The 24,480-nt window shown below is 41.8% G+C and overlaps 1 protein-coding gene across 1 annotated transcript in view; it reads left to right on the top strand.

The window, feature by feature from the left end:
- The window catches only part of TMC5 (transmembrane channel like 5), a 72,050-nt gene that overhangs the window by 13,851 nt on the left and 33,719 nt on the right, over positions 1–24,480 (top strand). The window contains exons 2-5 of the mRNA XM_058569951.1: positions 15,022–15,888; positions 17,833–18,005; positions 19,408–19,497; positions 24,092–24,191. Of these exons, the coding sequence (XP_058425934.1) occupies positions 15,098–15,888; positions 17,833–18,005; positions 19,408–19,497; positions 24,092–24,191 (1,154 nt within the window). The 5' untranslated portion in view covers positions 15,022–15,097. The remainder of the gene's footprint in view (positions 1–15,021; positions 15,889–17,832; positions 18,006–19,407; positions 19,498–24,091; positions 24,192–24,480) is intronic.

The raw sequence follows: 24,480 nt of genomic DNA, 5'->3' as shown, positions 1-24,480 counted from the left end.
AAGAAAGAAAGTCTTGTTCCGGAATGCCATTCGCATGGGGAAGGGTTCAGGTTATAATAAGGAGGGGACCCTGGGGAAGGGTTTGGTCCAGAGATTTCCCACCAAAAAAGGATTCTAGTACAAGAGGAGATATCTTAGCCAGTGTGATGGGATTTGAGGGGCATCAAGATATCCATGTAAATAAAAGGATCATCCCATTCTAGCTTTTTCTTGAATTTTCCTCGTAGAGATTAATTGGTGACATTTGCCAACTCTATCATCCCAAGTTTCCTAATTCTTATTTTAAAAATAGGTTAGCACTCATTTTCATTTGGTGTTCTAACAAGCATTTGCTACCCCGGTGGTAAGTGCAGCACAGTAGACACTCCCTGGATGGATTTTTGCCCTTCAAGAGATTGAAATTCACTTTCATTTTCCAGTCTCTGACACTTTCTCATGTGCTCAACAAGCTAAAAATCTTATATTCTTTTTCATTTATAAAATATAATTACCTTTAAAAGAACAAGAACCCTTTAAATTTTCAAGACAAGGGGCCAGCACCATGGCAAAGTGGTTAAAGTTCTGCACACTCCACTTCAGTGGCATGGGTTCATGGGTTTGGATCCTGGGTGCCGACCTACTCCACTCATCAGCCATGCTGTGGCGGCATCCCACATGCAAAGTGGAGGAAGATTGGCACAGATGTTATCTCGGGGCTAATCTTCCTGACCAAAAAAAAAAAAATTTTTTTTCCAGACATTTATTTAACCCTGAGGAAAGGTAATTACAAAATGGGTACATCTTCTTGTTCTTGTGAGGTGAAGGGAGAAAATAAAGAAGAAGATGTACCCATTTGTTCTATTTCTATTTCCCCTTCGCCTCAGCTTTGGTATCGGTCTCTCGCACACACAGACCTTGTTTTCTGAGATGTCCAAATGTGTGGCTGGGCGTCTGCCGGGGTCAGAGGCGGAAACAGTCTCTGAAATCCCCGCGGGGCACGCAGCAACAAACGTTTCCCCATGGGAGGGTTTGTTCAATGGGTGAGTGAAGGTTTTGCCCTCACTTGCTTTTAAGACACTGTTTACATTGCTGTTATTTCCTCTTTCTAAACGTTACACATTGTAGATGGAGGATTCCAGGTAAAGGATTTGTAATGGCCTCGGTGATGACAGCCAAAGTCATCGCTAAGCTAACGTGACAAGCCCAGAGAGAACAAACACGCATTGCCATGAACAGAATCTGTGTCTCCGCTGAAATGTGGGTGTGTTTGCACCTGGGGCGGCCTGGTGTCTGGGCAACCACTCGGGAGTGGCAGCCTTGACCCTTTGTATTGAAATTGTCTTTCCAAGATCAGGGGCCTGAGAAAGGAATCGAAGCTTCCAGAACTGCCATTAGGAAAGCTTGGTTGAAATGAAATGCCTGGGAGTGAGCCGTTTCTTCTTTTTCAATTCTTTTTCCTTCCCTTCCAGGAATTCTTAGAATTACAGACTGATGTTTTGCATGTGTGTATTGAGAGGAGGGAGGGAGTATGCTGTCGGAGGAAGAGGGAGAATCTCCCTCTGCCCTTTCCCTTAAGGTTCTTCTGGCTGGCCAAATAATCAACAAGACAGGTTAGCAGGAGAAAATAATACCAAGTTTAATAACATGTATACATGGGAGAAAGCAGGGACACTGCGTTTCTCAACACAATAGCAGAAATTCTCGTCTTAAATATCTTTTTCAGCCAATGACAGAGGAGGATTTTGGCGGTGGGGGGAGTCAGTTACAGGAGATTACCACTAAAGCACAGTAAACAAGAGCAAGGTTTATTATGTAGCTCAAGGCCTCACCTTCCACATTGATAAGTCACTAGAAATGAGCTCATCCCCCTCTCTTCTCCAAACAGAGAGGGAGATACCTTTACAAATGGAGATTTCCCTTATAAATGTAAATGATTGTCTGGCAACTCTTCACAGGGTCATCCAGAGAATGTGGCCAGAGAGACAGAACTTCTGATAAGAGGGGCTTGTTGGTGCCTTTCCTATTGTAACATTTACCAAGGTAAAGAGATAGATTTCAGGGTGGCCAAATCCTGATCTCCCACAGTCCCGCCTTTGAAACTAAAAGTTTCACAGTCTTTTTGAAACTTAAAGAAGTTTCATAGTCCAGAAGCTGAGTTGGTAGATTGTTTCATCTCACTGAACACATTTCTTAGTCCTGATAATAGATCAGTTCAATTAAGTTCCTTTTGGAAGGTGGTGATGCAGGTGGGCTCTCAAGGTTACGCCTATATTATGGAAGCAAGCAATCAAGTATTTAATAGAAGCATTTCTATAAAAGAAAAACAAGGTTAATGGTTGGAGCAAGTTGTAAAGCAGTTTCTGAGGTCAGAGGACAGCCAGTGAAGAAGAATTTTAGATGTCAGCGTCAAAGTATCTTTTGCAGTTTAAAATGTCTCGGATGGTGTCGTCAGGTCATCTCAAGTTTATATCAAGTCCATCAGCTTCAGTTTGTAAGGCTTCAGGAAAAAGGGCAGGTTCAGTTCTCAGTGATTTCAAATGAAAATGATGGAAAAAATCAAAAACGTTAGTTTGGAGATCTGTAGCCAGATATTTCAGGAGACTAGAAGAAATCAGGATCCAGTCTAGTCAACAGATATAAAACAAAAACCTCAAAAGACAACAAAACTAGGATCTAATATCCACAAATGTATACTATAGTTTTTACTGAAATATAATTTTTTTCTCTAAAATCACCCTCATTTTTATTAAGATAGCCAAATTAAAACTAACTAGTTTGCAAAATAAGTCTAGTTCCAATAGAGTTGGCCCAATTATTTACATAAGTACAGCAAGAATAGCAATTAATCATATAAGCTCTTTTAAATCTGCTTTGCTGAAACTTTTTATAAGGAATCTCAGATTGAACTTCAAAGGCCTCTTGAGGCCAGGAAAGCCAAGCCAAGGATTTTGTCATCAGACTTTGCCTGCAATACCTACAGATTTGGGTGAATTCCTCTCTTCCGAGGTTCCCCCAAAATATTTCGAGGTTCCTTGTACCTGCCAGATAAGTGACATTTTTTACTTATCCTGGTAAGTGCTGCTTGGAACATAAGGTACCAGGCCAATAGTTCCACGTGGCTTTATTCCATAAAGTCCAATCTTCATTCCTCAAAAGCTGTATGGTTATATCGCAAATATGATCTTCCAGTCACAGCCTTGGTAATAGACCCAGTGTTTCCAATTGTGTCTTGTTATAAGGAGAACAGATTTTTATCGAACTTATGCAGACAACTATATTGCCATGAAAACAACAATACTCACTTACTAAGAGTTTTTAAATTCGAGGGATCAGATAGAGAGAAAAAGATAAATATTTCAATTTTACTTACAAAAATATCATTTACTAAATTGTTATAAGTCATAGCTAGCTCAGGAGAAAAGAGAAAAAGTTTTCCTTAAATCTGAAAAAACAAGACATTAAAAATTCAGCAATACTTCAAATGAAAAAATCATAAAAATTATAATCATCCTTATCAGTTCATTCAGTCCTGTATAATCCATTCTCGATCCCAGTCTTTTCGTTAGCAGCTTCATGAAGTCAGTTTCTCCATCAGATTTCTGTAATTTTTTACCAAGTTCAGTTTTATGATCAGAAAGTTTGTCAGAAACCTGTATTCCAGTGTAAATATCAGAGTCCTTTTCAAGAATTTTTCTGAAGTTGAAACATATTTTGCAAAAGCATTAGAGCAAAGAAATGAGTCTGTAAACAACAAGACCTCAAAATGGCAACTGACAGAGAAATTTGGTTAATTTTGTGACGTACAACATTTTAAAATAATAACCAGAATTATGACTGATAATCAGGACAGATCAGAATTTCAGTAATGTTATACAATTTTAAAACACCTATGTCAATAACATTTGTCCACATAATATCACCTAAGCAGGCTTATCATTACTTGTCTGACAATGTTTTCTATGTAATTTAACATACTGAATCAGCCTAATAAGTTTAGTATCTTTTTCCTTATAGGAAGAGAGCAAATTTCTTTGAGAAGTTCCAGGGCCCTTTGAAAATTTTCAAAGAAAAAAAAAGACTTTATTTAAGATATGAATTTTGGGGAGCTTGTCAAAAATATAAAAAGTCAAAGCAAGCATAGCATTAACAGTCCAAAAAGCCTTAATAGAGAGACCTCAGTCTTTTGAACACAGGAAATTATTTTAACAGGTTTTTTTTTTTTTTTTTTTTTGGTAGACTTATTCAAAGGTAAAGAAAAATCTTTTATAACCTCTTTATCAAGTTTAAGCAAATTATCTTTTTACGAGAAATTTCAATTTTGCACCAGCTTATTTCTGCTATTAAAACTCATTTACTTAATTAAATTCATTTCAATCTTAGCCAACTTGACCATGCAAAAACTCCTTTTCCAGAATTTCTCTTCCACAAACCTTTTATAACTTTCTTTTTACATTCAGAATTTGTCCCATGTCTTTCTTTTCCCTCCTAGTACTTGAGGACAAATTTATCTTTCTTAATCAACCAAACAAAACATTTCCATTCTTTGTACCTTTATACGTCTTACTTTCCTTGTACACAGACATATTTTTCTTAATTTTTTAGTAGCTTCAATCACATATATTAATTAGAAATTTTAACCTTTAGAAACCTTAATTTGTAAGTAAAAACAATTATAAACCTTTTTTACAGTAGCATTTTATGGCTTGATAAATTTATAAACACTTCATAACTTCTAGAAATATGTTACTTTATAGTACAATCTTGTAATAAAACACATGTTTACCAATAGACCCAAAACACCTTTTAGTGTTCCTGTAATGAAAAGCCAAAAGTAGACAAACGTATATTTAGCAATCAATGTCTAAGTCTAATATCTTATCTTATTTGGAAATGGTCTACTCAGAGAATTTTTATCATAAAATTTAGCAAAACTCTAAAGTTTTAAGTCACCAAAAAGAGTTTGGAAGCTGTAACCACCATAATACATAATTATTGTTTAAAGTTCACCCAACATTTATCTTTTTTCACAACTATTTAGTTACTTATTCCCAATAATTATTTAGATTGCCTACAAGACTTCATAAGACATCAGATAAAATTAGCCATCATTTAAATTACTATTTTTGTTAACCAGTTCTGTAATAGAAATAACATCAGTTTTTTCCTACAAAATTTCATGTAATTTTTATCACTTCTTATAACTTTAAACATAGTTATCATTAAGATTTTTATCAATAGGTCTTGGTCTTCTAATTTTGGACAAGGGAAGCATTCCCAGTCAGACATTTTAAAACATACTCAGGTAAAGTTGATGTAACCTCTTTATAAAATTAGCTCAAACATTCCAACCTTTATAATCTTATCAACACTTACACTTTTACATGTTTTCAATTCAATTGTAACCTGAGTCAAGGTCTTAAGGCTAGTCAAATTTTTTTCCTTCCTTTTTTTTGGCCTTTTCTTAGGTACCAAATAAATAATTATGTGAGAGCTCTCAAAACATTTTTTTTCCCCCAATTTAGAAGTTTTTCCAATTCAAAGGATCCGTCGTCTGGCCATTGACGAGTAGGATCTTCATTTGTATATTTATTCCAATAGTGACTCGAACCAATAACCCTTTTTAAGGAAAGACCCGGAGGTAACTTTCCACGCTTAGAATAAATCTACCATGGACGCACGAGGGGTCCCTGGTGAGGGTGCAGATGATGTAGCCCCCATGATCCACAGAATTTACTCCCAAAGATATTCAGAGACAGTAAAGACCTTCGTTGCACAGGCGGTAAGGAGGGTGTAGTGAAAACGGTGTCTCCGGTCTCCCACAATAGTGTGGAACGCCTCCAGTCACAGACCCGCTAATCTGTGACACCGGGCAGGCGATACTGGAATGGGATTTTTCCAGCACTAACAAGCAACGAAGGTTAAGACGACAAAAGCCCTTATGGACTGGGCCCTTTATGACAAACTCCCCTGAGAGCTTGGCACAGCCGGACAAAGAGACAGTTCGGAACCCCAGTCTACTCGACTGGCCACCAAGGTGCACCCCGGTAAATGCACCTTCCGTATGGTGGAGACCAAGGGGAATATTCTCATTGGTCACAAAGCCAAGTTTTCAGGACACAGAACAAGACAGAGACTACTCTGGGAGGAAAAGGGATCAAGATCAAAACCAAGAGTACTCTACCAAATTTAAACCAAGAGTCACTAAAAGCCCAAGAAACTAGTTTCCCAAATATTTTCTCCTGCCAATCTAAATTTAGAAAGAGAAAAAATTCTCACCATTTCCTTCCGCCGGACTCCACAGATAGAGATTCCGGGAGGCTGACGTGGTAAGAAGTCTTACCTTTTGCCGGCTTTCGTCAGGCGTTCCCGTATCTCATCATCTGCAGTAGTCCAGGGAGAAGGCAGGTCTTCCAGCCAGAGAAGGCAACTTGCCAGCCAGTGTGGCTCCTGGCGACTACGCCAAAACTGTAAGGGGGAAGAGGGAGAATCTCCCTCTGCCCATTCCTTTAAGGTTCTTCTGGCTGGCCAAATAATCAACAAGACAGGTTAGCAGGAGAAAATAACACCAAGTTTAATAACATGTATACATGGGAGAAAGCAGGGACACTGCGTTTCTCAACACAATAGCAGAAATTCTCATCTTAAATATCTTTTTCAGCCAATGACAAAGGAGGATTTTGGTGGTGGGGGGAGTCAGTTATAGGAGATTACCACTAAAGCACAGTAAACAAGAGTAAGGTTATTATGCAGCTCAAGGCCTCACCTTCCACATTGATAAGTCACTAGAAATGAGCTCATCCCCCTCTCTTCTCCAAACAGAGAGGGAGATACCTTTACAAATGGAGATTTCCCTTATAAATGTAAATGATTGTCTGGCAACTCTTCGCAGGGTCATCCAGAGAATGTGACCAGAGAGACAGAACTTCTGATAAGAGGGGCTTGTTGGTGCCTTTCCTATTGTAACATTTACCCTACGTTATCTTTACAGACATCATGATAGATCTATTCCAGGAAGGAGCTACCATGTCAAATTCTTTAGGCAGTTAGTGGGGGAGGTCAAATGTCCTCAGAGAAAACAACCAAGGTAAAGAGATAGATTTCAGGGTGGCCAAATCTTGATCTCCCACAATGCAATTATATTATTGTATAATGTCGTTGTTTCTCAAAATTTAGTCATTTGAGCTCTACCTTTAAAATTTTGCTCCTTTTCTTACTATGCATACTAACATTTATCTATTCTCTTTATTGGATAGATTTACTTTAAAAGGAAACTTATGTCATTAATATAAATGGAAAACTTGTATCACTTGCTTATAAATATAAGTGATTATATATTTACATATATATATACATGTAGGGAAAACCAAACCATGTTATTAAATTCTGGTTAGATTATGCTGAGTGAAAGAAGCCACTCTCAAAGGGCTACATACTGTGTGATTCTATTTATATGACATTTTGGAAAAGGCATAATTGTAGAGATGGAGAACAGACCCATGGTGGGCAAAGGGTGGCAGGAGGGGTTGATTTCAGAGGGAGTTTTGGGGTGATGCAACTGTTCTGTCTCCTGACTGTGGTGGTGGTTATGCACATGTTCAAACTCATAGAACTATACACCAAAAATATGTCATTGTATGTTAATTTACAAAACAAAATAGTTAAAATCCAGTCATACATTGTGGCCTCATGAAGGTTCTGAGGTTGGAGCTTTGCTCCATCTTTGTTGAAAAAGAGACTATGGCAAATTCAGAGAGACGTTAAAGATCTATTAGCATCAACGGAGAGTTACCTAGTTGTTAATTCGAAATATTGAGTGTGAATTAGAAAGGAAGGAACTATTGTTGAGAGATTCTTTGTTATTTTCTATGAGGAAAATTATCCTTTCAAGAATCCCTGGACTGATCTGAAACCCTCAATTTATAAATGGGATGTGTTTGTGTCAAAAATGGACCCAGGCATGAGACGTGCTGGTCTGAACCCTCCCCACACCATCTGCCTCCACTGGAGAAGCCCAACTGACCCCAGTGTAGACTTTTCCCCCTTCCACTCGCTGAGGGGGCAGCCACCAAGATGGACTTCAGGCAATGGATGAGATGAATGAGAACTTTGTGGGACAACATTCATTCATTGAACAAATATTAATTGAATGCTTCCTAGGTTCCAGGCATGGTGTTAGATGCTGGGGACATAGTGAACAAAATTGAGTAACTTCTGCCCTCACAGAGTTTTCAGTCCAATGGAGGACGAGTATTGAACAGTAAGCACAAAAAGTTAGTAAATAATTACAAACCAGTAAGTCCTCCCTGCATGCATGTCTGTGTCCACATTTGCCCTTTTATAAGGACACCAGTCATATTGGATTGGGGACCACCCTAATGACCTGATTTTAATTTGATTACCTGTGTCAAGACCCTATTTCCAAATAGGCTCATATTATGAGATACCAGGGGTTGGGACTTCAATGTATCTTTTTCTGGGGATGCAATTCAATATCTAACAGTGGTCAAAGTGTAAACAATAGGACCTGGAATGTCACACACCTAATTCATGATAGTGGTGGCTTCTGGACAGGGAAGAGGGGGGAGGTTGGCAGGAACCTGGGTTGGGGGGAGGCATAAGAGAGCTTCAGCCTCACCAGGAATGTCTATTTCCTTGATAAAATAAACACAAATCAGGAATTAATATGAAAAAGATTTGTATTTGGTAATATTTGTTCTTTTATTCTCTCTACCCTAGTCCAATATTTTGTTATTAAAGTATTTTAATATACATATAAATCACTCTCGTATGCACCTGGCTGAGTCGTACAGTAGGAGACAATCTTTTATAGAAGTCAAAGTCCTCTGTCTTCTGATTTTCAGGATGTATCGCTCTGCCCGCAATTAGCAACTTGGAATACTCAGACTTCAGACCAGTGTCAGAGATTATAACCTTCCGTAAATTGTCTGCACTCTGGCTCCTGTGAAAAGCCAGCCTGAGAGAAGCCCCGAGCATAGGGGGCACCTATGGTTCCCAATGGCCTCTGCAGACAAAGTTGGTTTGTGCAAAGTTTGCCTCAGTTTGGGACAAAGTGAGAAAAATAAGGATAGAGGAGTAAGTTTTTATGAAGCTAAATGTATTCAATTAAATGAACTGCCCTTCCCTTTGAGACTGGGACCCTCTCCTTTTTTAAAATGTCCATAAAATGTTTTATGAAATAACAGTGATAATAGATCATGATAGCTGTCACTGTTTTTAATGAACTTATTGAGCCAAATAAAATGTTTCTTCTCCCTGTCCCCCCAAAAAAACAATTTAAAAAAATTTGATTAGTCGGTTTTTAATCAAATGGATGGTGGCTCCTTGGAACTAGTTAAGAGTTTCTATAGAATCACTTTCATAATTTCGACTGTGGGTCTTAAATATGTATGTATCTTGTATCATTTATAGGATGGTAGCCAGCATGAGCGAAGTTGATTTCATTTGGGTTCATAGGTTTACCCTGTCACATGTTGACACAACAAAGTTCACCCTTTTAGAAGGTAAAATATACATACAGCTGAAGTTAGGATTGGTGGCCTTGCTCTGCCTCTTGTGGGGCGACATCCTGCGTTTGGTGGTGCTCAGGGTTGCTGTTTTACAAGGTCTGGTTACTCTTTCCTTTCCTGTCAGATAATAAATGGCCTCAATTAGCAAAATTAACCTTTGCACAGTTTATGACCAAATGGCCGTGATAGTCTAGCCTGAACCTGGGGGAGGAGATGAGAAAAGGAGATTAGAGCCAAGAGCCATACATAGCCGGTATGGCCATCTTCCACTGGTGCGTGTAGATCTAAAGCCTTCTTCCTGATATTCCATCATATTCCATCATATTCCATTATGCAGGAGTGCTGTCACTGATTGGGTCCATCCCCTGTTGATGTGGTTTTGGATTGTTTCCAGTTTTTTGTCACTACACACAAAGCTTGGCGTGACAGCCCTTAATGACTCCGTGTCCCTATGTTTTATGAGGTCACTTTGGCATCTGCAGAGCAGAGCTGGTGGGTGGCTTGCTGTGGCTTATGTTGTCTTAAGTCTGGGAAAGCTAAGACGCAGCAGAGACCCAGATAAGTAGCCTGAATGTGACCTCCTCAAGATTGTAGGATGTAACTTATCCCCTGAACTTTCCTGGACTAGCTGGATGACAAATGCAAGATAGTTTTGACCACCCATTCAAACCAGGTGCCTTGCAAGATCAAATAGGGGGTCCCCAGTTAACAGACATAGAAGGCACATAATTGCTTGAGAATGTCATTGAAAACCATAGAAATGGTGAAGTGGGAGGCCCTCAAAAAGATGCCAAAAGGAGGACTCGGAACAGATGGTTCAAAGGCCCTTATTGGGAGGGTGCTGGGGCAATAAAATGTGGAGAAAAAGTATAATGTCCTCTTTGTGCTTTTTCTGAGGCACAAAGCAAAATTATTGCTTTGAAAAGGCGGGATATTTGTTCCTCTAACAGTTTATAGGAAATTATGAGTAAGGTTCTCAGAAAACCACTCCCTCTTCATTTGGCAATCAATATGAGACTATTTCCTTGTAGTTATTTCCTCCTTCCTCTTCTTTCCCAGTCCTTTTCTTTGGTTCAGCTTTGCTTTTGTTTAGGAATTTGTTCCAGTGCAGCCGATAGCGGTTAGAGAGCCATTCCCGCCTGGACTGCGAAAAAGACATACAATACACAAGCTCCTGTCAACTGACAGCAGTAGAGCAGAGAATTGTAGCAACAGACTTGAAACTAATTGTTGGCTGATCGCATATAACATCCATCTATCCATCTATCTATCTATCTATCTATCTATCTATCTATCTATCTATCTATCATCTATCTATCTATCATCTATCTATCTATCATCTACTTATCTGTCTATTTACTTACATATCTACCTATCTGTTTATGTGTGTTTTATATGAATATCTATATATAAATGAATTTGTCAAAGATTCTAAACAAAGACCAAAGCTCTGCTGCATCAAGAAACAAACTCAAAATCTCCATGCCTTATCTCATAAAAGTTCATTTCTTGCTCATGGAAAGCTATGGTGGGTTGGTGGGGGTGGGCTCTGCTCCATTTAGTCATGCAGGAACCCAGGCTGGTGAACGGTTCCCTGTCTGAAATGCCACTGGTTGCCACGGCAGGGGAAAAGGGAGCTAGAGGGTTGTATTTCGGCTCTTAAATGCTTTGGCTTGGAAGTGACACAGCCACTTATGCTCACAGCCCACTGGCCGGAAATCCCCGTATCCACTGCCTTTCTGCAAGGGGGATGCTCACCTCCTCGCAGTGAGCTGGGGCTTGCTGTGTCTCCTCCCCGCTCTACCCCTGCAGCTCAGCCTGGAGTTGCCAGAGCTTCTGAGCTCTTTGCTGGTGACCTTGAGCCCTGACTTTATTAGGTGGTTATCTGATCCCTTTGGAAGGGTTCTCATAGTACATTCTTTTCAGAAATTCATCCTGGGAAGAGGTGTGGCCCTCTTGAAAAACTGGTATACTTCCTCTTTTTCACAAGTAGTGAATATTAGATCACCTGTCATGATTCCCTTTCATGGAATCATGAAATCATGATTCCCTTTCATGGGCTCATAAGAAGCTCACAGCAAAATGTAATTCTCAGAAACAGTCCCTATGTCAACCTGGGAATTTTGTAGAATGGCTCCCCCCCTACTTTATTATAAACCATTTTCTATTTTTTTAATCATGTCCTGGGTGAGTGCAAGACTTTTACTGTCTACCAACCCCTGCCTCTTTTGGAAGTTGCCGGAGTTTACACTACACACAAATAAAAATAGCGGTGAATAATAGCTTCTGTTCAGTGGATGCTTCCTTGGTGCCAGCAGCTTTCTGTGCCTTGTCTTGCTCATTCCTTACAAGGAGCCTATGAGATATTGTTGTCAGTATTGGATGAGTGAGGAAATAGACTCAGAGAGGTTCAGTGGCTTGCCCAAGTCCACACAGCCAACAGATGGAAACTAAACCCAGTTATACTTGATGCCAAGGGCTGGGTTCCTAACCATTTTCATTTTACAGCATCGCACAGGCAGACCATTCAATTCGGGTAATGTGTCCTGCCCTCAGCTAGCTTTTGCTTTCATTAATTCAGATTTTCTGTGATGTATATATAAGAAAAGTGGAAACGTTTGTGAGCCAGGACCATTCTTTTTTTTTCAGTTGGTATGATGGCCCTGTAAGGAAATAGAAGGTTTTATGGTCTGACTTCTGGTTTAATTCTTTTTCATTTTCCTTTTCTTTTTAAAACTAAGGAGTATTATATTTAAAGAGACGTGCACAATTCTGAAGTGTACTTGATGAATTTGTACACACACACACGCATATATATACCCCCATGTAACCATCACCCAGATCAAGATACACAACACGTCCAGCTCCCCAGAGGCTCCCTGTTGTCGTTTCCCCTCCCCTCCCTTCCCCAAGGTGTGCTATTCTGACTTCCTGCACCATTTATTAGTTTGCCTGTCCTTGAACTTTGTGGAGATGTTATGTAGTATGTACTCTTTTGAATCCGACTCTTTTAATCATCTTTACATCTGTGAGACGCATCCATGTCTTTGCACGTAACAGAAGTTCAGTCTTTGTTACTGCTGTGTAGTATTTCATCGTATGAATATGTCTCAATTTATATACTTCTTCTACTGTTGAATGACATTTGGGTTGTTTCCAATTTCTGGCATTTATTTTTAAAAAACAGCCGCTGTGAACACTCTTGTTGCCTTTTGGTGGACATATTCATTTCTCTTAGGCTGATACTGTACCAGTTCTTACTTTCTTGAATTTAGTAGGCATCATTTAGCTTGTTAGACTTAACAGCTAGGGTTTTGGTAGGCCATGGAAGTCCTAGACCATAAATATGTTAATTTATGGTCTTACCATATAGATAAATAAATGGGTTCATTTTCCATGTTATGGAAATGCTAATTATTTTTCCATGTTAGAAAAATAATTAGCAATAAAACATAGCATTTAGTCTTCATTGCACTCACAGTTTGTGTAGATGTTTGTTTGCAAAGTGTAGCATACTAGTCAGAATTCTTTTTCATTTGCAAATGACAGAAACCCAACTCAAACTAACTTAAGTCAAAAAGGAATGTAATGACTCAAGTATCTGGTAGTTGGCTGCCTTCAGGCATGGCTGGATTCAGGTGCTTAAATGATGTCATCAGCATTGATCCTTCTTTCTCTTTGTCTCTTGGCTCTGTTCTCTTCTGAGTTGGCACCACTCTCAGGCAGGCCTCCTCCTTGTGACCACTGGCAGCTTCTGGCTTATAACTTCCTAGCTCCAGGTCCAGCAGAAAGAGAGAGCTTCTCTCTTCCCAACAGTCCTGACAAAACTCCCAGAATTGAATCGCGTTAGTCCTGACTGGGTTATGTACCCTGACTCAATCACTGTGGCCAGGAAGAAAATAATCCTGATTGGATAGTATGTCCACACCTGGCCCACAAGGACTGAGAGTGGGGGTGTTACTCAAGGAAAAGTGTGACCACAAAAGAGAAAAAAAGATGCTGGGGAAGGAAATAAAGAAAATGGACTTCCACCATGCTGAGAAATATAGAACTGAGTTGGCAAGTGAACATTCTAAGACTATAGGTGATGGCAGAATGTTAATATTGTTTTTAGATCTGATTTCTCAACAAAAAGTCTAACACTTTAGGTTTGCCTAGAGATAAACTTGTAAACATTGGCTGAACTTTACAAATGATCTACTGCCTTGTTTCAAAGGCATCACCATTCATCTAATGCTGGTTTGAAACTATGGAGATATTTTTGTCTTTTATTTTCCTTACCTCTCACCCTTCCCATATCCGGTCAGTCCACAAATCCTATTGATTCTTCCTTTAAATTTTCTCCCCTACTTATTATTTTCGTCACTGTTCCTACTGACCCTACACCAGCAGTTCCAGGCTTACATTCTGTCACTGTAGCAACCCTAGTGAAACAATAGCATGTCTATCCCAGTTAGTCTAATCAAGGTCCTAGAAGACTGACTTGGGTTATGTGCCTACTCCGGAACCAAACCCTGTGGCCAGGGGCATGGTGCACACTGATTGGCCAGGCCTGGGTCATGTGGCCATCCTCCCAATCAGGAACGCAATCAGCCCTTCCTGAATCACCTGGATCAAGAGTGGGGGATGGGCAGATGCCCAGAGGATAATCAGGGCACGAGGCCAAAAGGAGAAATGGGAAGTAGGCAAGTGAAAACAACAGATATCCAGCACACTTAGAAATCAACACTCCAATCACTTCTGATTTGAAAGTATGCCAGGTCTATGGATCAAAGCTTAGGGAACTCATAAAGTCATATTTTCATTATCATAAAGTCATAAAGTGGAAGAGATGGTAGCAATTGTCTCCTTACCCAAGTCCTCTAGTTACCATCGACTATTCTTCCTTTGTGCACTTATACTGATTTATACCTTGAGCCTGAGAACCACTAGTGCAATCAGAGTGCTCAAAAGGCCTGTTCCTTCCAATCTTTTGGTTCATTGTTCCTTTCCCTCCCAATTGAGGGATTGTATTGGTCAGGATGTAAGTTTGGCCACATGTATCAGAGACCCAAAAAACACAGTGGTTTACATAAGATAAAAGTTTATTTCTTTCTTTACATAAAAGTCCAAGCTGATGTGTTGGCGCTGGTCTATGAAGTCACTGGCTTCTTCCATCTGTTGGGCTGCTCTCCCTACGGTGGGTGCTGCCTCTGTGTGCGTGCCCAACATGGTGCCCGTCATTTCCACGTTCCAGCCCGCTGGAAGTAAGAAGACTGAGAAAGGGCAGAAGACTCCTTCCCTTTAACAGCACAACCTGGAATATATATATTGTATATATAGCTTCTGCTCACATCTTATTGACCCTTCTCATGGCCACACCTGGGTGCACAGGAGGCTGGGAAACACAGTCTTTATTCCAGGCAGCTGTGCACCCGACTATGAAAGACAGGAGAACAGATACTGGAAGATAACCAGCAATCTCTGCAGGGAAGAAAGGAAAAAATCTGACTGTTCCTTCCTTTTTGTTTTTCAGATAACAAAAAAAGAGCCCTGAGTAACTGCAAATGCAGGAACATTTTAACACTCCAAGGTAAAGAATCTATACCAGCATGTCTGCCTACTACAGGAATAACGGGTACGAGGAAGATCCAGAATACTCTGACTCTTCAAGGTCTCGGAACTATACGCAAGGGTATTTGAAAACTCGGGATTATTCAGATTCTCCAGGTCCTCTGAACAACTCAGATTACCCCAGCACCAGGAGGAACCCATACTCTGAAGACTCCAGAACAAGTCCAGACTATCCTGGGTCTCTAGCAGAACCAGATTATCCTGGATCTCAGAGTGATCCAGACTATCCTCACATCAGGAGCAACCCATACTCTGAAGACTCCAGAAGAAGTTCAGACTATCCCAAATCTCTAGCAGAGCCGGATTATATTGGATCTGGGAGTAATCCATACCGTCCAGGCTCATCCAGAGAGCCAGACTACTCTGAATCTCAACGAAGTCCTGACTTTGCAGGTTCCAGAAGCAGTGGAAACTATGCACGATCCAGAACAAATCCTGATTTTCTTGACCCCATGGGAGAACCAGACTACCCTGGAGCTCAGAGAAACTCTCACCATCCTGGCCTCAGAGCCAATTCCAACCATCCAGGCTCCAGAGGGAATTCAGAATATGCTGGTTCCAGAATCACTCCATATAGAGACTCTCTGGAGCAGCCTGATTATCCAGGTGCTGAGAATGAAGCTAACTCTCCAAACATTTTTGGGGAACCAGACTACCCTGGCGCTGAGAACAATCGGAACCCTTCAAACTTATCGGGGGAGCCTGATTACCCAGATGCTGAGGATGGTCCTGATTATGGCTCCTCTGAGACCCCAGAAATGACTAGGGAGTAAGTGCAGGCATCTCTCTCCATTGGGGGTGGGGGCTAAGTGCTGGATCATCAAGTCAATGGAACTTGGTTGGCATTGTTTGGGTTAGGGACATGTATGATGGTTTCTAAGATCTGAAGTTGTGGTTAAACTTTCATACCTACCTGTAGACCTCACCTGGGCCATGGACTCTCAGCCTGAGGCTTCAAGCCCTTACCTGAACATAATCTTTCATCACCTCTTGCTTGGATAACATCCTCCCAAGTCCCCTACCTCTGCTATCCAATCCCTGCGAGACACTTAGATCCCCACTGTTTCCATCCTGCTCCTTTGCCTATAGGGTTAGGGGTAAGACTTGATAGTTATGAACCCCAACATTTTAACCAGAATTTTATCAACAGGAATGCTTTTTAATCAAGAAAATCTTTTGAAGATCTAACTCCATGAAGTCTATTTAATTCCTCACTTGGTTTTCTTTATACAAGATGGTTGAGCCACTCCTGATTTTTTTCCACTTTCATTTTTATTTTAGTGAAATTACTGTTATCAGAATTGATCACTTTTCATGTTTACAGCAGATTTGATTCATTGATCTTCTGCATTGTTGTTGTTTTCATCAAATTTTATCAATTATAGTTTTTGCCATTGTCGGTGTTCCCTTAAGGCCGTTTTAAAAAATTAAGTCCAATTTTTCTTGCTTCAGATTCTGTAGATCTGAATTTTGTCAAAAAGATTTTAATCTTCCATCAACTTTTGGTCACTGACGGATTTTACTAGGTGCATTTCTGGACATTGACAGTGTTAGTTTTGACTTAGTTCTACCAGATCTAATTTTTCCTGGGTTAAATTTTTCAACATTCGTATTGCCAACAAGATGTGATTCTTTAGTCAGGCTTTTAAAAAATCTATAACAAATTTTACCATGTGAACTTTTAACTAATTTGGGTCTTGTTTTGCATGTGCTATTTCTGCTAGTAATATGAATTCAACAAAAACTAATGGCTTGTGTTTATCTCTAGGAACAAGGATATGGGATTTGGGTGTGCAGTAGGGTCAAAATGTCTTCAGGTCCTAAACAGCAGAGTTACAGGACCAGGTCAAAATGTCCTCCTTGGTCTTATCCCCCCTGCCTGATCCATCACTCCAGAATGCACCTTTGACCCTGTCACTACTTTACTTCTCATCTTCCATGGTTCCCCATGACCCTTGGGAGAAAGGCCGCATTGCCTCACCTCTGACAACATTTAGGAATGAGGATGCACAGGCTAATTGTAAGATGCCAGCCAAAGACCGGCCTGACTTGACCCCCCACTTCTCCTGTCCCCTCCCTTCCTCCACCCTATACTCTAGGTCAGTGGTTCTTGACCTTGACCTTGGCTGATCCTTAGAATTACCTGATTACTTGGGGAACTTTAAAAACACTACAGATGTCTGGGCACATCTTTCAGAGCTTCTGATTTAATTTTCTGGAGTGGGGCTGGGAATTGGTATACATATAAAATTGAGAACCATTGCTCCAGGTTAATTGATTTTCACAGCATTCCTCTTATATATTCAGCACTTTCTGTCTCACACCTTTATTTTTGCCGTTCTTCATCCTTGTAAGGTCCTCCTCCTGACTCTTTATGTATGAATTTGTCCTTCCAACCCCAGCTCGGATGTCTCTTTTCTGTGTAAATCTCCCCCCAAACTCCCAGCCAGAATTCTCTCCTTCCTCTGAACTCCTTGGGCCTGTCTTCTGATATTTATCAGTTTCTACTCGTATTATAATTGCTCTGTCTAACGAGCTCTCCCAGATTGTACTGGGAGGTAGATATCCATGTCTTTATCTTTGTGTCTTCACCCTAGCCCATGCCTAACACATGGTTGGCATTCAGTTGGCATCTGTGGAATGGATGGATGGATGGACAACCATCCTTACCACGCTACTGGATGGATATTGATCCATCATTTTGGGATTTCAGGTTTCTCAGCAGAACATCTTCAATCCGGCCCTCATTTCATCATGGGGATGATGGCCCCTTGGGCATCCTTGAGAGAGAGAATGAAGGTTACCCTGGAAGCATTGAAATGAATTCCATGGAGATGGCAAATCCATATGGCCGCTCTGTGCCAGGTGCTCCTGGAACTGGCTATGGTAAGCATTTGTGAAGATGAGGATCATATTCTGGGAAGAAAGTAAAATTTGGTGGACTTGGGGACGCAGTCATTAGAGATTTAGAGCAATAGAGGAATTGGTTAATCCCTTCTCCTTCAGACACCACCTTACATCATCTCAACAAGGGCTGAGAACTCAATGTCTAGAGAGACAAGCAGTGTCATCAGTTATCAAAGCAGGCTGGGTAGGGGTCGTGGAAAACCAGGGCATGTGTGCCTTGTGCCTCTGTGAGGTTGCCGGTGTTCAGGTTCGGCCCATTGTGGACATGCAGAAATGTGGGCTCAGTGTGGCCAGATCCATAGATTTTTCTAAAGAAGCCAGAAATCTGGGTTTTTATGTGAAACCTCCTGATTTTTACATGCTCCAAAATAATAATTAAAAAATAATTATCTCAAGACCTTTTTTTTTTTTTTTTGGTGAGGAAGATTAGCCCTGAGCTAACATCTATTGCCAATCTTCCTCTTTTTGCTAAGGAAGATTGAACCTGGGCTAAGATCTGTGCCCATCTTCCTCTACTTTATATGTGGGATGCTTGGCACAGCATGGCTTGATAAGCGGTGGGTAGGTCTGTGCCCGGGATTTCAACCTGCAAACCCTGGGCCACCAAAGCAGAGCATGTGAACTTAACTGGGCCGGCCCCTCAAGACAATTTTTGAGAGCAGTTTTAGGTTCACAGTAAAATTGAGCAGAAGGTAGAGAGATTTCCATATACCCCTTGACCCCACACATGCACAGCCTCCTCCATTATCAACAACTCACACCAGAGTGGGACATTTGTTACAACTGAACCTACATTGACACATCATAATCACCCCGCGTCCATAGTTTACATCAGGGTCCACTCTTGGTGTTGTACGTTCTATGGTTTGGACAAATATATAATGACATGTATCCATCAATACGGTATCATACACAGTATTTTCACTGCTCTAAAAACCTTCTGTGTTCTGCCTATTCATCCCAACCCCTAGACAAGTATTTTTCAAATTCTTGAGCTGTAACCCATACAAGTTGTGAAATTAATTTTTAAAAATGAAATTGAAAAGATTGGACTAGAATAATATACCAGAGTGCTGTTTATGTAGTCAAGCAAAGTACTGTCTTGTGAAACTTATTTTTCAGATATACATGTTTGGGTATGTCCTGGATCTCAGTGTAACTATTCGTTTAAGCATGGCTTGTAGTCCAATGAAAACCATTCATCAGGCTGTTTGTATTTAACCGCACTGTTTTCATATTCGTGTCCTCTTTTCCACCCAAGTGCTTAATCATTAGTCTGTCAGAACCTCAAGGTCACGATCTCAGCCTTACTGACCATGTGTGCTCAGTAATACCTGTGTGGTGGGATTAATTGACGATGTCTCCTGCCTCTTCATTCCAGTGAACCCTGCATTTGTGGGGGAAAGTAGCCTCGGCCCAGCTTATGGAGACCCACCCTTGTCTGGATATGATTGGCACAAGTCACCTGAAGGTAAGGCTTAAATGGACAGTGACCAAAAAATCAACCCTGGAGACGGAATGTGTTCTAGGCAATGCCGGCGTTGCCATTTCCTCTTGGCCTCTGGTGTGGTAACTGATGCAGGACTTCCTTAATGTATTTCCTATTTCTTATTTAATTTCCTTCTCCACAGGCTGGGGAGCATGACCAACAGCAGGCCTAGATACACGCCCTCAGCTCAGCAATATCATTGGACATTCTTTCTTTCTCCCTGGGTCTGTCAGTCAAAGCTGAGGAAAGAGTCTGTCCAGGCCAATTTGGGGAACATGTCTACACATGGGCCCGTCATTTCTACCATAGGAAAGAAGCCTGGGTCACATGTCCAGCCCGTGGCTAATACATGTGTTGGTGAGGTGGCAGTGCATTGATCAAAATTTTTCTGACTCATCATATAATTATTATGATGGTAGAGTGTAGGAGCCATCAGACTGGTGAAAGACAGAAGTTTCTGGAATCAGTTAGGAAGCTCTGTAAGGACCACCATGTGTGGTGATGAAGGTCTGATTAGAGGCAGAGACTAAGAAATTAAAAGGAAGCAACAGAGGAGAGAGGTCAGAGAATGCTGGAACCGAGAGGCAAATCTGTGAACAACAAGGAATAAACTGACAGCCTCTTCTATATAATAACGCAAATCGAGGGGCCCCATGACTTAAAACTCTCTCTCACCTTCCAGCTCCTGAGCCTGTGGGATAACCTTTAGCCTCCTTCTTTATGAGTCTTCTCAAGGGTTCCTGTATCTCCCACAAGGGTCGTTATGGCTACCGGGAGAGAAAACCACCGGGATATAAAGGATTATGCTCTCCATTTGGTTCCCGCTGGAGCAGAGAATGGCTTTAGCTACCAGGGAAAGAAATGCCTTTACACTTTAGAGACTGCTCTATCCAGCCAGCATGAGGTCTAGGGGCCTCTGGGAAAAGAAGAGTCCCCAGAAGGCAGAGAGAAGTAAAGAAAGAGAAGACCCAAAGTTGAACCTAGTTTTCTTCACCGTTTTTTTCCTTCAGCATTTTGCTTTGCATCGGTTTTAATTCTCAAACCACATACAGCCTCCTGATAAAGAGTCACTTTAATGGATTGTGCTGTGCACCTAGGAAGCGCCTGGCACATAGTAGGCCCTCAGATAGTCATTTATTTGTAGGAATGAATGATACATCAGCATCTTGTTACAGGAAAGGGCCAGGGTGACGGGGTTAAGAGGCCCCACTTTGGGGCCAGACAGACCTGGGTGTCACCCCCAGCTCTCCTACTTGTTGGGTGTGTGAACTTAGGCTAACAACCTCTTGGAGCCTCAGTTTTCTGCTATAAAATGGGGTTGAGTGTAGGACCTACTTCACAGGGCGATTATGCGAATGAAATGATAGACTCTATTTAAAGCACTTGGCCGGCAGTAATGGCTGGTATTGTTACTGTGAGTTATCCTCGGTGGGGAGAAGGCGTAGAGCTCTGTCCAGTCGTGCCATTTCATGAGAATGTGATGAGGGGGGTCAGTTCATTTCTCTGAGCCCCAGTTTCTCCAACTGTTAAATAAACTTGGCTGAGGTGACTTCCAAATCAGGTCTATTGGGTAGGAATTGTGTTCAGGTTCCTGGCCCTGAAACAGGACAGCGGCTTAGCAGTAAAAGGATTGATTTTTCTCATGTAACAAGAAGCGTGGGAGGAGGGAGTCCAAAGTTTGTACGACACCTCTGCCCTTGATGCTCTTGAGGACTGAGGCTCCTTCTATAGCTTCTTTATCCACCATCCTTAGCAGGTGAATGTTTGTCCTCTTGTTTTCAAAATGGCAGCCTCTGGTCAGGAAGAAGGAGAAATGGTGACAGGCAAAAAGTGAAACAGGAAACTCTCACCTTTTAAAGAGCATTCCTGGAAGCCACATGTCTCATTGGCCAAAATGGGGTCATGGGTCCACCCTTAGCCACAAAGGATCCACCCTTAGCCACAAAGGATCCACCCTTAGCTGGAATAGTCGTAATGGAGGTTTCTTCTGGCAGGAGAAAAAGAGAGAATGGATATCGGGAGGCAGGTTGGCCACCCAAGGCAGTCAGGAGATAATCATTTCACTATAAACCCACCTAGATTTATATAGGCATGTAAAATTATAAATATAAGTTTTAGGCCAGAGGCACCAAATTAAAAAGAAAATCTTGCCCTTTGATTATGAGTCATTTAGAAGAATCCCTGCCTTCTGTTTCTAGAATCCCTTTGTCTTTAATAAAGAATTCTGCTTCCGATTTCTTACCTAGCTACGGAGATAGAAGTCTCTGTGGGAAAACAAACCTCTCCACGAGGAGACCCCCCTGGTGTCGATGTGGGGGGTTATGTTGTGATTTGTGTGGGGCTGGCATTGGCGATCTCATTGTGGCATTTAAAAAAATGTGAAGGGGGCAACCCTTTGCGATTGTCGTCACTTTTCCCGGTGGTTCCCGGCAACGCCAGTGTGACGGCTGTGTGAGCCCTTTGGAAGCCCTCCCTGGAGAACAAGGCTGGGAGAAGGCGAGAGATGCTGTCTGATGACCGAATGAATGAAATCACCATCGAGGTTGAGAATGTGCCATCTGGGGTCCAAAGCCATCCATCCTCCAATCAGACTGTTCTAGAAAAGATGCTGGTGAACTCAAGCTTCAGTATGGTCTCCTCCATTTCTGACATCGGTGTGACAGACTCACAGCTTTTCAGCAGCTGGAATGACAAAAAGGGCAAGCAGTTGTTACGGTTTTCAACATCTTTGAATGAATCTATTTCTCAGACCCTTCGTAGCCCGGAAAGCGTGGGCATAGACACCGCTTGTACTTCACATGAAAACATCCAAGGTAGTCAGACCCTGGGGCAAGGGAGTTAGAACAGGAGCAAAGAAGGCTTACAAGTGTCCACAGGGCTTTCTAGTTTTAAGACATCAAGAAGGTTGAAGGTTTGGTAGATGACCCGAAGATGCTAGAGACGGAGGAAGGGGTCACTTTGAGAGCATTGAACCCCTAACAAGAGCTTACCTTGATCAAGCTCATTTCATGTGCCTGGTGCTCTGCCCAGCACTTTCTTTTTGTTATCCATTGAATTTAGTTTCACTTGCTTCCCCACGCTCCACACCTTTGAGACAGCCATGTTTGTCATTCCTTTTGCTTGATGAGGAAACTGAGGCTCAAGGAAATTAAGTGGCCTGGAAGATCTGGGACCCAAATGCAGGTCTGCCTGATTCCTAAGCCTGACACCTTAACTACTGTGCTGCTTTGGTCCAATTCCTCCCTATCCTGGATTCGGCAACATAGGATGCTTCTCATTGCCAAGTCTGCCATGAAACCAGGTCTTAGCTGAGACCTCCCAGCCTCTCTCCTCCTGAGGCCAAACACAGATGCTGTTTCTGTTTCATTCTATAATACTCAAGGCATGAAGTCCATCCGCTCTCAGTGATTTCTAAGAGAAAAAGAAATCCACTTACACCAAAGCCTTTCGTGGGTTTAGCCGTTTATTGAAGATTGGAGTGTCTCCTCTCCTGCTGTTGTCTCCCCGTGTCTCTGTGTTTTTTCCTCCTCCCTTCTCCTTTCTTCCTCTCTGTCTACTCCATCTTCCCTCTCAGGAGACACACAAATTCCTCGTCTTCAGCCAAGTGATTTGGTGGCCCTCTTCTGGGACTCTCCTTCCACCTCAACTGTCATTAAAGTCAGGAGTCCTGGCTCAATCATGCAGCCAGGGAGCCAGCCCACTCCCTCGGTCCTTGCCCCAGCTGGGCCCCCAGCTGGCTTCCTCACTGTTACAAGACGGTGGCAGCAGTGCCGGGCGTCACAGGCGGACGCACCACCACCCAGAGGAAGAAGGATCTGTCTTTCCTTGTTTTTTGAGTTTTGCTTTTTTGAGAAGGAAGGAATCTTTTCCACGAAGCTCCTGAGCAGACGCCCCCTCACAGGACTGTACCTGAATCAGTCACCTGCAAGGGAGACAGGGCGACCAGGACTGGCTTGGACTCATCGGGACCTGGCCCCTGTGCCTGGAGATGGGTCCCACCCTGCAGAAGCTCAGGGCCGTGGGAGGGAAAGGGGGGTCAATTCCCAAACAAAATTGAGATTCCATTAAAAAGAAGAGATGACTTTGGGGTAGTGACGGACAGTATCTAGCACGCTGACCCAAAATGTGACTATGAGTTAGCGGGAGAAGAGGGGGACGTGTGTTCCAGAGCGGGGAAGAGCATATAACAGTCAAGAAATGCAGAGAAGGTGCTGGGGCCTCGAGTACAGGGGGCAAGAGAAAGCGATGTGGGAAATTAAAGAGAGGGAGGAGAAGGAGGCTGACCAAAGGTGCAGGGTCTTGTCGGCTTTGCTAAATGTTTCATGTCACGGGAAAAAGGAAAACATTGAATTGGAATTGCATGCAAACATTATCATTTGTTTCAGCTTTGAGGTTTAACACATACGCATGCTGTCGTCTTGTTTTCATTTGTGACCTTCGGGATCCCTGATTCCGTATATGCTTCTCTCTTTGTGTTCTTGTAACAACATGCCCTAACTTCAGTGCCATATTTTAAAATGCTATTGTTCTGTTAAAGAACAAAAATATATTAAACTCCATTTATTTTCTTCTGCAGGACAAAAGTTAATTGCATCTCTGATACCCATGACATCTAGAGACAGAATTAAAGCCATCAGGAATCAGCCGAGGACCATGGAAGAGAAAAGGAACCTTAGGTATGGACCAGAAGCTTTTCTTCTTTCCCAGATTTCATGCGAACCTCAATTTTCTACTTTTGCCCCTTCTCAGAAAGATGAGAAATAAATAAATGCAAGAGAAGAGACAATCTCCCGACAGGAGAATTCCAAGGAATCTTTGTAGGTGTTTCTCTCTCCTCTCGCCTGGGGTATGAACTGTGGTTACTGACCTGCTTTGAAAGATAGAGATGGAAAGGGAGGGAAGGTAACTTTCCGGTGGTGAAGTCTGGCTAACACTGCCTCGGCCAGGTGATCAAGGTTAGCATCC

The sequence above is a fragment of the Diceros bicornis genome, chromosome 26 (genome assembly GCF_020826845.1).
Source record: "Diceros bicornis minor isolate mBicDic1 chromosome 26, mDicBic1.mat.cur, whole genome shotgun sequence".
Taxonomy (NCBI): domain Eukaryota; kingdom Metazoa; phylum Chordata; class Mammalia; order Perissodactyla; family Rhinocerotidae; genus Diceros; species Diceros bicornis.
Note: the sequence above shows the minus strand (reverse complement) of the source record. Positions and strands in the feature narration are given on the sequence as shown.